This window comes from Scomber japonicus, chromosome 10 (genome assembly GCF_027409825.1).
Source record: "Scomber japonicus isolate fScoJap1 chromosome 10, fScoJap1.pri, whole genome shotgun sequence".
Taxonomy (NCBI): Eukaryota; Metazoa; Chordata; class Actinopteri; order Scombriformes; family Scombridae; genus Scomber; species Scomber japonicus.
Window position 1 is genome coordinate 8,593,692 of NC_070587.1, and position 13,389 is coordinate 8,607,080.

Genomic DNA, 13,389 nt, shown 5'->3' on the forward strand with positions numbered 1-13,389 from the left:
AGGGGGAAACATCACACAATACATGACCAAAAGTATTTGGACATTTTACTGTGTTGCACTGTGCTTTAGGCTTCCAGTTAGAAAATCTTAATGCTACATACAATTTTAGACTGTGGACCCCCCCCCCCCCCCCAAGCCTTTTTTTGACACAGATTGTGAGTTGCATGATGTTTCCCTCTTATATCCTTCTTATTTGAGTAATGGATATACAAAGTAATGAATAAAATACAACACACTCAACTCAATATCATGAAAGCAGGTTGCTGGATAGTACTTAAAAATAATAATAATTTACCTGAAGAGGTTTAACTATCCTGTAAAAAAGGTTTAAAATAAGACTTATGCAGCATATATATATGTATTTATATATATATACACTATACGCGCACATATTTGTGTGTGTATATATATATTATATAGCCTTGCAGGCTGTGACAACACAGTGGAGATTGTTAGAGCTGTAACGATTTGTCACTTGACAGAAAATGAATTGGCAACTATTCTGATAAGCAGCTGCGTCAGTAATTTTGTTAAGTAAAATCATCAGGTTCCAGCTTCTCAAATTAATTCAAAGATTTGTTGCTTTTTTTCTATCATATAAAATTGTACGATGAATATCTTTTAGATGTGGAGGAGACAAAACAAAATAATTAAGATGTCACTTTGGGCTCGCTAATATCTAACATTTTATAGACTTCATTATTTTTATTATTGAAAAGTCAGCTGATAATTTTCTCAATTAATTAATCATCATTAGTTGCAACTCTAGTGGTTATATCAGTTTTTCAAACTAAAGGATCTAAATCAAGATTGTTATTAAATTAATATCAGCAGATATGTCACAACATTTTAAATTTCAGAATATTGGTATTAATACCAGCCTCAAAAATCCACTATCAGTCAGCCTATGATGGCTTTGACATTATATGTTCAACAATCACATACTTTTGCTCACAGTTTGTCTTTAGACAGGGGGAAAATGTGAATGAGCACAGTGGTGTTTTCGAAATGGTGTCATTGACTTTAAGAGCAAATTAAAGCAGTAACCCAATTACGTTACAAATGAGCAACAGTCACCCTTTATTCATTATATAATAGCTCCTCTCATACTCAGCTCCATCGCTGACCTTTGACCTCCCAGTGGGTTGTTGTCCAGTCTCTATTCTGACATTTTCCAGCAAGACCATCACAGCATTTGGCTCGAGCAACAGAACGAAGATGACCAGCTCTTTGCTGTATGATATCAAAGTAAATGCTTAGAATGTGTTTTCAGGGTTTTACATCGTGTTGTTTATGTTGATCAATGGGGTACATGATGTATGCTATTTCTAAACACATAAACCAGTTTTCTTCTTTCATATAACTTAGAAAAAATGCATTATACACAGTGACAGCATGAGACCACATCACTAGACTCCAACAGTCCTTATTGGCTGGTCTGATGTATTTGCCAGAAGAGTTTATGTGATGTTAGCGGTGTTTGCCGGTGCGGTTGAAACGTCTGTAGAGGAAGCGGATCCTTTTCTCCATGTTGTGTCTTTCCAGAGTCATCATTCTGTCTCCCACCATCTTCTTCTTCCTGATTAGACGCTGTAGTTCATTACCTTTGAAAGCCTTCAGCCAGCAGGGGGCCACAATTAGGTCTTTGGGATGAGCTTTAAAATCCCCTGTAGACACAAAGTGAGGAGGTCAGTTTCTGCACGGTGTATTGACGAGAAACAGGAGAGAAACGCAAACAGGAAATGTAATAAACTCAGAAAGGCACCATTTGCTCCAGGATGTGCTCCAGATGTCATATACATGTATTAAGAGTCTTGTAATATTTTGATATTGTGCAACACAAATAAAATTAACTTGACTTTTCAAACTGCATCTGGCAAATTTATTAGGCAGTTTTATTCAAGCTACCCTAACTGATTATCAACTCAGCTGTAAAACTTAAGTCTAGTAACTCAGATTATGACATTATTCGAGACTTTCGTTCCTTTCGTCACCAAGAAAATGTAAGGTAACTGATCAAATGAAAGATTTGAATTCATAGTTGCATATAACATTGTTTTATTAGATGGTGAGACAGCCAACCAACACAATCAACACAATCAGCACAATCAGCTCAGAAACTAATCTGTGGGTCAATGTATAGTCTTTCGGTGGTTCAGGACACTTACCCAGGATTCCTATGTTATCATAAACCCCAAACATGCTCCTTTTCTCAGTCCACCTGTCCACTGTTTTCAGCTGTGGGATGGCATGCATCCGGATCTGGCAGCAGGTACCTGAAGGCAGCACGTTGTTTCAAGTCAGTACTGAGTATGAACATATACTACGTTTAGTACCACTACAATAAGTAGAGTAGCATTAAACATCAAGCAAATATGCATATATTCAATAAGAGGTGTGTTATTTGTTTTGTGTCACTGTAAAAATATTTGGTTGGCCAAATAAAACTAACCATTTGAAGACATCACCTCAGGCTACAGGAAATTGTAGCACATATTCTTAACGAGGACTCGGATGTTTTTAAAATACAAGAAAAAAAAAAAAAGAATCCCCCAATGTATTTTGATTTTATTTGAATGATCAAATATTGATTCATAAAATCCAGATATCGATCTTTGCATTAGCACCTTTAAGAAGACTGATTATCCCAGACTACAAGATTTGAACAGTATGCAGATTTTACAATTCAGCCTGAAATGTTGAAGGATTGAGGCTGTGTACTTGCTGAATGAAGGAGAAATTTAAGTTGTAAGGATAAATTGAGAAGTACTTTCTGCAATATTAATATTATCTGATGTAACTGAAGTAACAATTTAAGAATCAAGTCAATGCAAGTAACACATTTTTGACAGTGTACTTTATGTTAGGGCTGGGCGATTATGGCAAAAATCTAAATCACGCTTCATTGCACTTTTAACCTTGACTATGATTAATGAACGATTATCTCCACCCTTGATGAACGATTATGTATTTCACAGTTTCTTTTGTTTTGTATTTTCCACTGCTGCCCTCACACGATATGTTGTGATATTTTCGCACCTGAGTATCTTGAGTGAAAATACAGATGTTTTAAGGTGTGAAGCTGTGGTTAATGTCTAGTTTACTTGATTAGAACTATGTAAAGATCATGGTTTGGGTTAAAATGATCACTGGAGACAAGTTTTCAAATTCCTTAAAGACATGCAACCTTTGCTGTCATGGCAACAGTGAACACCACCTTTAATTGACATGAGCAACATTAAGTAGATTAGAGTTTCTAAATGTTGGTTTCAATTATTTTTCGATGAATTGCCCAGCCCTATTTTATGTGTACACGAGGTAATGAATAATAAAAATAAGATGGGGTTTCCTGCCTCCTGTGGAGGTAAAACAGTCACTATAAACAGATGAATGAATCAATATTTAAGAAATTATTAGTTAATGCACACAAAGTACATTTTGATATACTGACCTGAGGTGAAACTACTACTATTCTACTTTCTATTTATTGAATTGTCTTTCTAACTTAATGATGTCTCTCCTTTGTATAATAGTCTATACTGTGGATTGTTCAACCTGATTTATGGTGTCAGTCCACTCTGTCCCTTGTTTATCATTATCTGACAGATTGAACGATAATGAAAATAATTATTTTAGCTTATAATATCTCAGCCCTGCAGTGGAAGTGCACCAAAGTGAACAAAAGCATGCAAACTCAAATTAAAGTGATATTGCTGCTATAGTTCAGACAGTAAAGTCCTTTCATTAGTCCCTGAAACCAGTGCCACCAGTACTCACCAGTAGAGATGGTCCTGACTGTGTGCAGCAGAGTCCCAGCAGACCGACACAGAGAGGCTCCAGCTCCCAGTAAACCTCCCAGTACAGACATGTCCGAAGTTAACTACGATAAGCAAGGCAAGGCAGCTTTATTTATATAGCACATTTCATACACAATGGCAACTCAACGTGGTTTACATAAAACAAGCATTTAACAGTAAGAATGGGAAACAAAAAACATAAAAACATGCAATTTGAGAAATTAAACTAAAACCCAAACATTAAAACAATGTCTTATTACCTTAGATGAAAGGTATACATTATGAACTAAGCCATGTGGTTAATATGAGGGTTGTTTTCTGCTTCTATCACACAATTCAGTCGCTTCATTGACCCTTAGCTTTAGCTTTAGCCTTAGCTAGCACATCACATCAAAGTCACAGTTATGAGTTTTACCTGTTTCCACGTACAAGCGGTCTGGTGCCAGTTGGGTCTTTTTGTTATTATCACAACGATTAGTTAATTAAAGCCCCCGGTGATGTTGTTTCACTTAAAAAGACATGTTATTGACGCTTCGACATGCTCTCTATGACCGCATCCATCTTACTCTGTATCCCATAATGCAAAGCGCCGCTACCGTATTTTCTTTAGAGCAGCGCAAAAACAATCGTTCGCATGTTTTCACTACATTTTTTCCCCCAGTAGAGGGAGGTGGCCGTACCAGTGGAGCACATATATCAAATGAATGGGCCTATGTCTAAAGGCAGGGTTGGAAAGGTTACCTTGAAAATGCAATAAGTTACAGATTACTAGTTACCCTATTTAAAATGTAATAAGCAATGTAACTTTTTCAATTACTTAACCAAAGCAATGTAACTTATTATCTTTGATTACTTTTTGATTACTTTTCTTATTTTCTAATGAATTTTTTCAACTGTTCAACAAAAATCTAAGTTCAGGTGTTTTTTATGGATTCTGACATGATTTATAAGGAGATTATTTATTATAAAGCAAGATTTATCTCTCATTTGAAAATGTATTCATTAGTTCATGTAGATTTTGGAATATAAAATAGATATTTTATGAAAAACGTATGGCAAGGGCTTAATTGGTACTGGGACACCATTTACGACCATGTGTGTTCCAAATCAATATTTATATACAAAATTTAAACAAAAATTGTTTTCAGATAATTAAAAACAGCAACATGAGGAAAAAACTCTCCTCCTGAGCAAAAATCTAAAAGGTCTGACTTCAGATGTAACCCCCTTTGTGATCAACAACATTTTCATAAGTTCTGTAATTTAATTACACATCTTTTTCTCAGTAACTGTAATTAAATTACATATCACCATTACATATAACTTTACTCCACAACACTGGTCAAGGGCCATGTTTTTTTTGTGAAGTTAAAATTGTCAAACCTATGGATTCAGAAAATGTGTGGCCCAAAACATGTCTGTAAGTGACTGACAAATTGCTAGATCTTTGTATTTAGCATATGCTAGGCTGGATTACTAACTAGTAAATCCCAGGTTCCCAGGGGCCCTCCAAAAGCCCATGTTTACTCCACATCATGTGGGTATATCATTTGATAAATTGCATATTTGCACCGTTGAAGCATATCATTATTCTCTAAAGTTAACACATTCAGATGACTTGTTTCGTCTGACAAACAGTCAAAAACCCTAAATGTTGAATTTACTATCACTGAAAAATAAAATAGTAAATGCTGGTATCAGTAAATTCTTGGATTTTTTACAAAAAAAAAATTAAACCATCAATTATCAAAATTGTTGTAATCATTAATTGATTAATCCTCTAATGTTGGTTATAGAGTAATACCATGTATAGTGTGGATCAACAGGGCCCAACAAAAAAGTTATTTTAAGAGTTTAATCTGGCAATGAGCATACATTTGCTTCTTTAACAGAAATGTAAGTTTAAACACAGTTAGTTCACTTGTCAAGAGGATCGCTACTCAGAAAACAGTTGTATAATGTCTTCTGGGGGAGCTTTGTGATTTTCTTTTTTTTAAATAACAAATGATAACGTGGGGGTCAGTGTCTGGGATATGTCTGAGTTGCAAACAGTTGTTTACTGAAATGTAGGATCCAGTGTTTTTTGAGGTTGACCCATTTAGGTTTAACACTTTATTCGAGGTAAACCACAAGCTAGCTGAAACAATAAATTGGAAATTTTAGATTATGTTTCAGTAAAGATTTTCCTCAAACTATCATAGCCTATTTATACACCAACATAGACGGCTGTAATACTTTAGGCGCTGCTATGTTTTTTAGGTCAATAGGACTCATCTTTTCTCTGATCATATTTTCACTGCATCATAACAATGCTCAACTCACAGGCCTGAGCTACAAAAGAGTGGGAAAAAAATATGACTGTGTATTTTATGCACATGTAGAGTTTGCATTTATCATCCCTTATGTGCAACTTATATGCAACCTTTTTTTAAATAAACACATGTAAAGCTGAAACAATCAATTCTTCAGTTCATCGATCTCTCAAATATGTATCTGGACTATTTAGAAGTTTAGAAGTTAAAACTGAACACGCCTCTATTGTGGCGACATTATAGGGCACACCTCTGGTCAACAAAAAAGACATGTAGAGCATCCTTTGTCCAAAATTAGGTAAATGAGTTCATGAATAAACAGCACTAGAATATCCTCATGTTGGAGGAATCCAATAAAATGTGTAAACTGTGTAACTGTTTCACACAGTATGTTGCTGCACTGCTGATGTTTGACCTTGTGTGTGTGTGTGTGTGTGTGTGTGTGTGTGTGTGTGTGTGTGTGTGTGTGTGTGTGTGTGTATCTTCATTGTATGTATTTTTATTGTGTTTATGTTCTTAATGGTGAGACAAAGATAAACTTCTTGCTGTAGTGAGCACATTTCACTATTGTCAGATATTTTATTGACCAGATTAATTGAGGAAGTAATTGGCAGATTAATGATGGTCAGTTGTAGTTGTTATGCTGATACTACTGCAACTATTAAAGCTGCTGAACCTGATGTTGGAATAACAACATCTGCAGACATCCAGACAACCCCCCCCCCCCCTCTCTATCTCTCTGTGTGGAGCTCTCTTACATACAAACACACACACACACACACACACACACACACACACACACACACACACACACACACACACACACACACACACACACACACACGTTTGCCTTTATATCCTTGTGAGGACACTCATTGACACATTGACCCCTTACCCTAACCTTAACCATTAGACCTAAATGCCCAAACCTAAACTGAAACTAAACCCAACGCTAACCCTGACCTTAAAACCAAGTCTTAACCCTTAAATTACCCTTTAAAGTTGTGGACTGGCCAAAATGTCCTCACAACAAAGGAGTATTTTCACAAGGTTGTTGAAATTGGTTCTCTCAAAGATAGAAAAACATGCACATGTAGACACACACACACTGATAGTTTCAGTCTTACTGTTGTAAAGCACTGGGTGGAATATTTTGTCATTTTCAAAGAAACAGAGCTGAAAAACTTGTCTATAATACATTCTTGGTAAGACGTCAGCAATTGGGTGGAAATTTAAACTAGACAAAACATAATTAAACATTAGATTCCATTCACCTCTCACCCTGTAATAGGCTGTGCAGAGAAAGACTGTTACTGTAAGTGTGAGTCTGCAGTCTAAATTTAATCAGCTAAGACGATGCTGCAAGAAATGTTTGACTTTTAACTTTATTTTATACTTGCAAAATACTTTAGGTCCACAGTCGATACATGTGCACAGCATGAAAGATTGGGGTTTAGCTTCATAGAAACTGTCATGTTTTCATGTGGCGCTCAACCTCATAGCACTCAATAAAAAGCTGACATGACTGAATTTAACGTTTTCTCAGCAGAGCAGCATTTTTTATCTGCGCTCTGCTTCCTCTGCCAGTAAAACTGAGTGGAACATTATTTATCATCACCTACACATATAAACTAGAATACCATGATATAATCATGTCTGTCACTGAAATTAAACCGCAACAGTGTTTACAATAATTCAGAAAACCTTAAGCCTTAATCATTCATGTGTTTGTTAATTGGTACAGTTTAATGCTGATTCAAATGAAACAACAGCTGTGACTAAGAAGGGCAAAGATAAAACATCAGGTTTGACGCAGGAACAAACTACTCAGTTCTTTTTTTTTCTTCTACCAAAGAAATCTGATTTGACTATTTTCCAAACTCATCCTTATTAACATAATCTTAACCTGCCTTCCCACAAGCTCAAAGCTCAATTGTTTCCATATGAGGGGCATTTTCCTTCACAGTACTCTCACCCAATATTCAGATGCTGTGGAGGTGACTAAACATCAGCTCTAGGAAAGACCCCCTCACAAAGAGTGACACATGCCCTCATCCAAAGAATGAGCACCACAGCAGCACGAGAAAGTTGGCACTGTGGTATTTTCTGACAAGCTGTGACCACGAGTTGAAACAAATTTGACACAGATTTAAATTTGATGGCTATGATAGTGTTAGAGGTGAGGAGGAAGTTTAGGGTGGAGGACAAAAGATGAAAAGACTTCAAGCAGTCAGCAGCAGTCACATGGAGGCCTCTACCAGGGAAAATGTCTCCACAAAGACAACGAAAAACAGCTCTGAGGTTTCACCCACACATTCTCAAGTGTATGTTTCTATCTATGCCTTTCTGTCTGTCTTTCAATTCATATCTATCTATCTATCTATCTATCTATCTATCTATCTATCTATCTATCTATCTATCTATCTATCTATCACAATCAAACAATGTGAATACAATTGGGTGGATGGTAGGTGAGTGAATGAGTGTGTGTGTTTGTGTGTGTGTGTGTGTGTGTGTGTGTGTGTGTGTGTGTGTGTGTGTGTGTGTGCGTGTGCGTGTGAATAAAAATACAGGTGACTTAACCTGAGTCCCTCAGATCATGACAACCTAAGACAAACTGTGCTGCCAGCAGAAGGCCCTTCACCAAGGAGTGTGGACATTTCGCTGTCTTCAATGTTTCCAAAATTTGGGATGTTTGTTTTTAGTTTGGTGAAGAAGGTTTGCACCAAATGATCTTTTGGAAGACTGTAGAATCAATACCAAGTTGCACTGAATCTGTTCTGGTGGTATGTGGTGTCCCAACACCTTATTAAAACTCTTTATGTTGGTTTCTCCTTCAGTTTGTCACCCGTCTGTAGGAAGGTGCTTTACTGAAATTGCATGAATGAGTACGGAGATAATACATCTACTGTCTGCCGTATACACACAGGTGTGTATAGTTATGTAACATAGAGGTATTTAACTTACACAAGTAAAATCAGACAATAAAAACACAGCTAGCACCAATTGTAAAGACCAATATCGAGTATGTTGCTTTAGGTGTCTAATTGGTTTCATAAAATTCAGTAAAATGTTAAGACATGTCTCTATGAACCTCAGCCCATATGAATGAAAATGACAATCACATTACACTCGACTTCTAATGTCTGAATGCTAAAATAATAATAAACAACTGTTTGACTGGCAGTATGGATCCATTCCTACTGCGGTTGCAGCACTTTAAGAATTGACGAAAAGGAACACAAACAAAGCGAGAATGGAGGTGATGATTCACTTTCATGAATATCCTTGAGAACAAAATACTGAATTACTAAACGTCCTCATTCTCAAACAAGTGATGATAGCGAGAGCTGTGAGTTAATCAGTGGTTGTGAATGCAACTGACTGGCAATGACGGAGGAATGACAGGGTGGTTTGGCGTTGCAGGTTTTTCATCTCGGTTTCAAAGCAACAACAAGAACTTCCGTGAATGACACTAAATTGATTTGTAAACAAGTAATATTCACTGAAGTCTGTGGGAATCATTTGAATGTTGTATACTTCTATTTTGGTAGAGTATCAGTTTCTGGCCCAACTTCACCTACTTTCAAAAGTCTAAAAAAGTCAAAGCTCCAGCAACATTTGTAGTATAGGAGAACTTAATTATAGATCATTGTCTTGCGGCCTTCTTCAGGGTAATCATAAAACATATTACAAGCAGTTTACTGCCCCTTTGGCACAAAAGACATTTCTAAACAGGAGCTTCACTCTGAGACACAACATGTATTTCAGTAGACAAGACATTTTATCTAGCCATCTATGTTTTGACTTGCAAATAGTAGAATTTTTCACACTTTTACGTACATGATGTGAAAAAGAGGGCAGAATGAAGAAGAGAGAATCCGTGGGAGGAAGTGGGTCTCCCTGTTTACATCTCTGTCTTACAGTTTCCAAGCTGTCAAAGACTAACCGCATCAAAGCCTGGGCTTGTAGCTGAAGTCACATGATCAGCAGAGGGACTACCAAACACTCCACCCTCCGCCTCCGTCAGCGCCCACGGACACATATATACCTCATCAACTTCAACTCACAAAACACATCAGACAAAAAGCGAAAGACAGCAAAGAGAAAGGCAGATTGTACTAGGTGGAAAAAAAGAGACATTTCTGGATAAATTGAAACAGCAGCACAGAGAACAAAGACGATGCTGCTGGAGTATTTCATCTTTGGGCTGATTACCTTTCTTATGACAGGTAATTTAACACAAAGCTTTTATATATATATATATATATATATATATCGGCAATGAAACATAAATCATATGATACTTTAGAGGTTATGGATGCACATTTTCTTACTGAAATGATTTTTTGTGTGTGTTTCTTCTTCAGGAGCCCAATGTGAGATAACTGAGGTGTTTGCTGAAGCTGGCTCTCAGGCTGTTCTACCCTGTAAATGCAACCCTTCAGCCTCATCTCCCCCTGCCATCCTCTGGACTCAAGCAAACAAAGGGTAAGACACAACTTTTTATTCACCTCCTCACTATTCCATGTCTTTTTCCCTCTCTGCTTTATATCTCTGGCTCAATCACATGTGTCACCATCTATCCCTTTCTTAAACAGCAAAATAAACATCTTCCTTCCTTCCACAGCACTGTTTGGAGGAAGTTAAAGAGTGGCCTGCAGTACTGGGGCTCCAGCTGGGCCCAGAATGGAGTCCAACGCGTACAATGTCCCCATTCCCAATTTGAAAGAGACGATTTCAGCCTGCAAATCAACAGGGTGACAGAGGAGGATGGAGGGCTTTACTCCTGCCTGGTGCAGCACAAAGGCAATTCTGTTGAAAATGTGGTCATACTTAGAGTCATCAGAGGTAAGAAACAACTTATACACAGCCTCACAATCACAGAAGTTTTAATGTCTGTTGTGGAATATAAAGTCAGGCATCTTCACTGCACTGCAGTTACTTAATTTGCTAAATTAGTGCACAAGATACAACTTAATAGGATATTGATTAAGTACTGATCAAGCATGCTGAGACTCATAGTAATGCGATCAGATGTGGATAATGTGCTGATGTTGAAGCTTGTATTATTAAGTTTATAGTGAGTTTTAATAGAGAGATTTAATTTAATATAAATTTCTTCACATAAGTGTCCTGATCGAGAATATTGTGGTTTGGAATGAAATGAGAATTTAACAATAAAAAAAAACTTTGTACAAACATACCTAGGAACTATGGGGTCACTTTAATATCAATAATCTAATCCTTGCCTTTATTCTCCACAGTGTCTGTCTCCCCAGCAGTTCCTATTTCAGGGGACGCTCTTTCAATCACCTGTAAAGTGACTCCTTTACCTTCTGGGGCCAAGGTGCAGTGGAAATTGAACAACAGCCCATTTTACTTCACCAATTACAGGAACACTGATAAAAGTGTTGTGATGCAAAAGGCGACTAGGAGGCTGTCGGGAAACTGGACTTGCATTGTTAGCTACAAGGGCAAAGAGGGGCGAGCTTCAGCGTCTCTGTCTGTAAAAGGTGAGATATTGAGAAAAGGAAGTAGACAAGGTTGAATTATTGTAATACATGGAGCTGTTGGTTTAAATTTGTGGCTTAATCTCCCGTCTTTCTCTTTCAGGAATCATGCAACCACCCAAAGACAACACCAAGGTGTATGCTGCCGTGGGGTCTGCTGTTACACTCCCGTGTGTGTTCGCCTCTGGTTTAAAACCTTTTGGATCAGAGTGGGAGAAACTGAAGACTGGCTCTACTTCTAAACCTGCTCTTGGCCACCTTCCTCCCTCCTTCTCCCTGTCCTCGCAGTCCTATGAGATGCCCTGGGACAAGTCTGCCAGGGTGGAAGAGGTTGGGTATATGGATGAAGGCAGCTACAGATGCTCTGGGATCATTGGGCGCCAACAAGTGACTCGAACTATGCAGCTTGTCGTTGCCAAAAGTAAGTTCATTATGTTTCACTTTATGGTTGCATGAAAATCCATAAAATGTTTATTTTTGGCTCTAAACAATTTTTTTTCTTGTCTTCTGCCAGTTGACAGCAGCAAGACGAAAGCTGCAGTGACACTGACCTGCCAACTGACCGACGCGAGCGATGTCACCGACTATGAGTGGGTTCGTGTAACCTATGACATCAACGGCACCCAGTCAGTTGGGCCCACCCAGAAGGGAAAGACTATTAGTATCAGCAGGGAGTCAGATGAGTGGGGTGAATGGGCATGCCTTTTCTATGGGAAAGAAGGCATCCTGGGAAACATAACATACCACGTTCCACTGATGGGTAAGTTCTCTTCTCTGGACATTTTTTAATATTAATCTTGTCACAAATAATGTCACAAATGTACATGCAAAATATGCTTTCATCTGACTGGTTTTGTGTTGTGTTCTTTGCTACAGCTGGTCTGACTGGACAGAAATTGAAAGGTCTGTCACATAACACCACAGCAGTGGTCGGTCTCAGCATTCTCCTCGTTGTTCTGCTGCTGATTCTGGTTCAAATGTTTAAGAACCACCAAAGGGTAAGAATCTGTAGTTCATGGCACTACAAATAATACCATAGTGCAAAACCTAAGAGTCACACTTTTGGGGGAAAAGGGGAAAATGAAAAATGGTTTTATGGGATTATCTCAGTTTTCACATTTCTTGCCAATATATTTTTTTTCCATGGAAGATGCAAAATCTTGAAATGAGGGAGATTATTGTCTTTGTTTCAAGATAAGTCACTTGATTCCAGAAAATGCTTTGCATGAGTTTCATGGTGGAAAGAAATGACCACAGCTCATTAACTGGTTTCTCATCATACATGTACAAGAAGAAATGAATACAAAACGTTAAAAACATATATGAGTACCTGATTCATCATTTACTCAGAGTGGCTTATTTTAATATTTTTGCATTTGCTGTTTCCACAGAGGAAAAGGATCTTTCAGTACCCCGCGCTGGAGACGATTGTTCACACCATCTCTAATGAGCGGGAGGAGAGAGAAAGGAACCAGACGAAGGAGTAAAGACACATTAAAGATGCGACATCGCAAGAAAGTTTTCACTGTACTAAACTGAAGTGAAATGTGTTTTCTTTATGCCTGCAATAAGTTGGGAGGTTTTTTTGCACAGGTTTTGTAAATACAGTATTTTCAGAGCAGACGTTGTAGCATTTTTGTTGTGTTAAGAATTTAAAATGTTGTATATCATCCTTTTATTTCTGTTGTAACTGTTTTGTTCAGTGTGAGAATGTATTTGCATGTATATTTGCGTGTGTTTTTAAAAATAAAGTACATTTAACAGAAA

General features: G+C 37.5%; 2 protein-coding genes across 2 annotated transcripts; one reads left to right on the forward strand and one right to left on the reverse strand.

Annotated features, from left to right (window-relative positions):
• Nucleotides 1-1,067: 1,067 nt before the first annotated feature.
• Nucleotides 1,068-4,362, reverse strand: mrpl51 (mitochondrial ribosomal protein L51). Its single transcript, XM_053326502.1, has 4 exons — nucleotides 4,213-4,362; nucleotides 3,778-3,880; nucleotides 2,169-2,276; nucleotides 1,068-1,667 (listed from the first exon to the last, which is right to left on the reverse strand). The coding sequence occupies exons 2-4, from the start codon at nucleotides 3,866-3,868 to the stop codon at nucleotides 1,471-1,473; spliced, it is 396 nt and encodes a 131-aa protein (XP_053182477.1). The 5' UTR covers nucleotides 3,869-3,880; nucleotides 4,213-4,362; the 3' UTR covers nucleotides 1,068-1,470.
• A 5,836-nt stretch (nucleotides 4,363-10,198) lies between these two features.
• On the forward strand, nucleotides 10,199-13,378 carry LOC128365842 (lymphocyte activation gene 3 protein-like). Its single transcript, XM_053326453.1, has 8 exons — nucleotides 10,199-10,341; nucleotides 10,480-10,600; nucleotides 10,740-10,960; nucleotides 11,377-11,625; nucleotides 11,726-12,043; nucleotides 12,137-12,382; nucleotides 12,499-12,620; nucleotides 13,014-13,378. Exons 1-8 carry the CDS (start codon nucleotides 10,293-10,295, stop codon nucleotides 13,107-13,109), a joined length of 1,422 nt encoding a protein of 473 aa, XP_053182428.1. The 5' UTR covers nucleotides 10,199-10,292; the 3' UTR covers nucleotides 13,110-13,378.
• The last annotated feature ends 11 nt before the right edge of the window (nucleotides 13,379-13,389 follow it).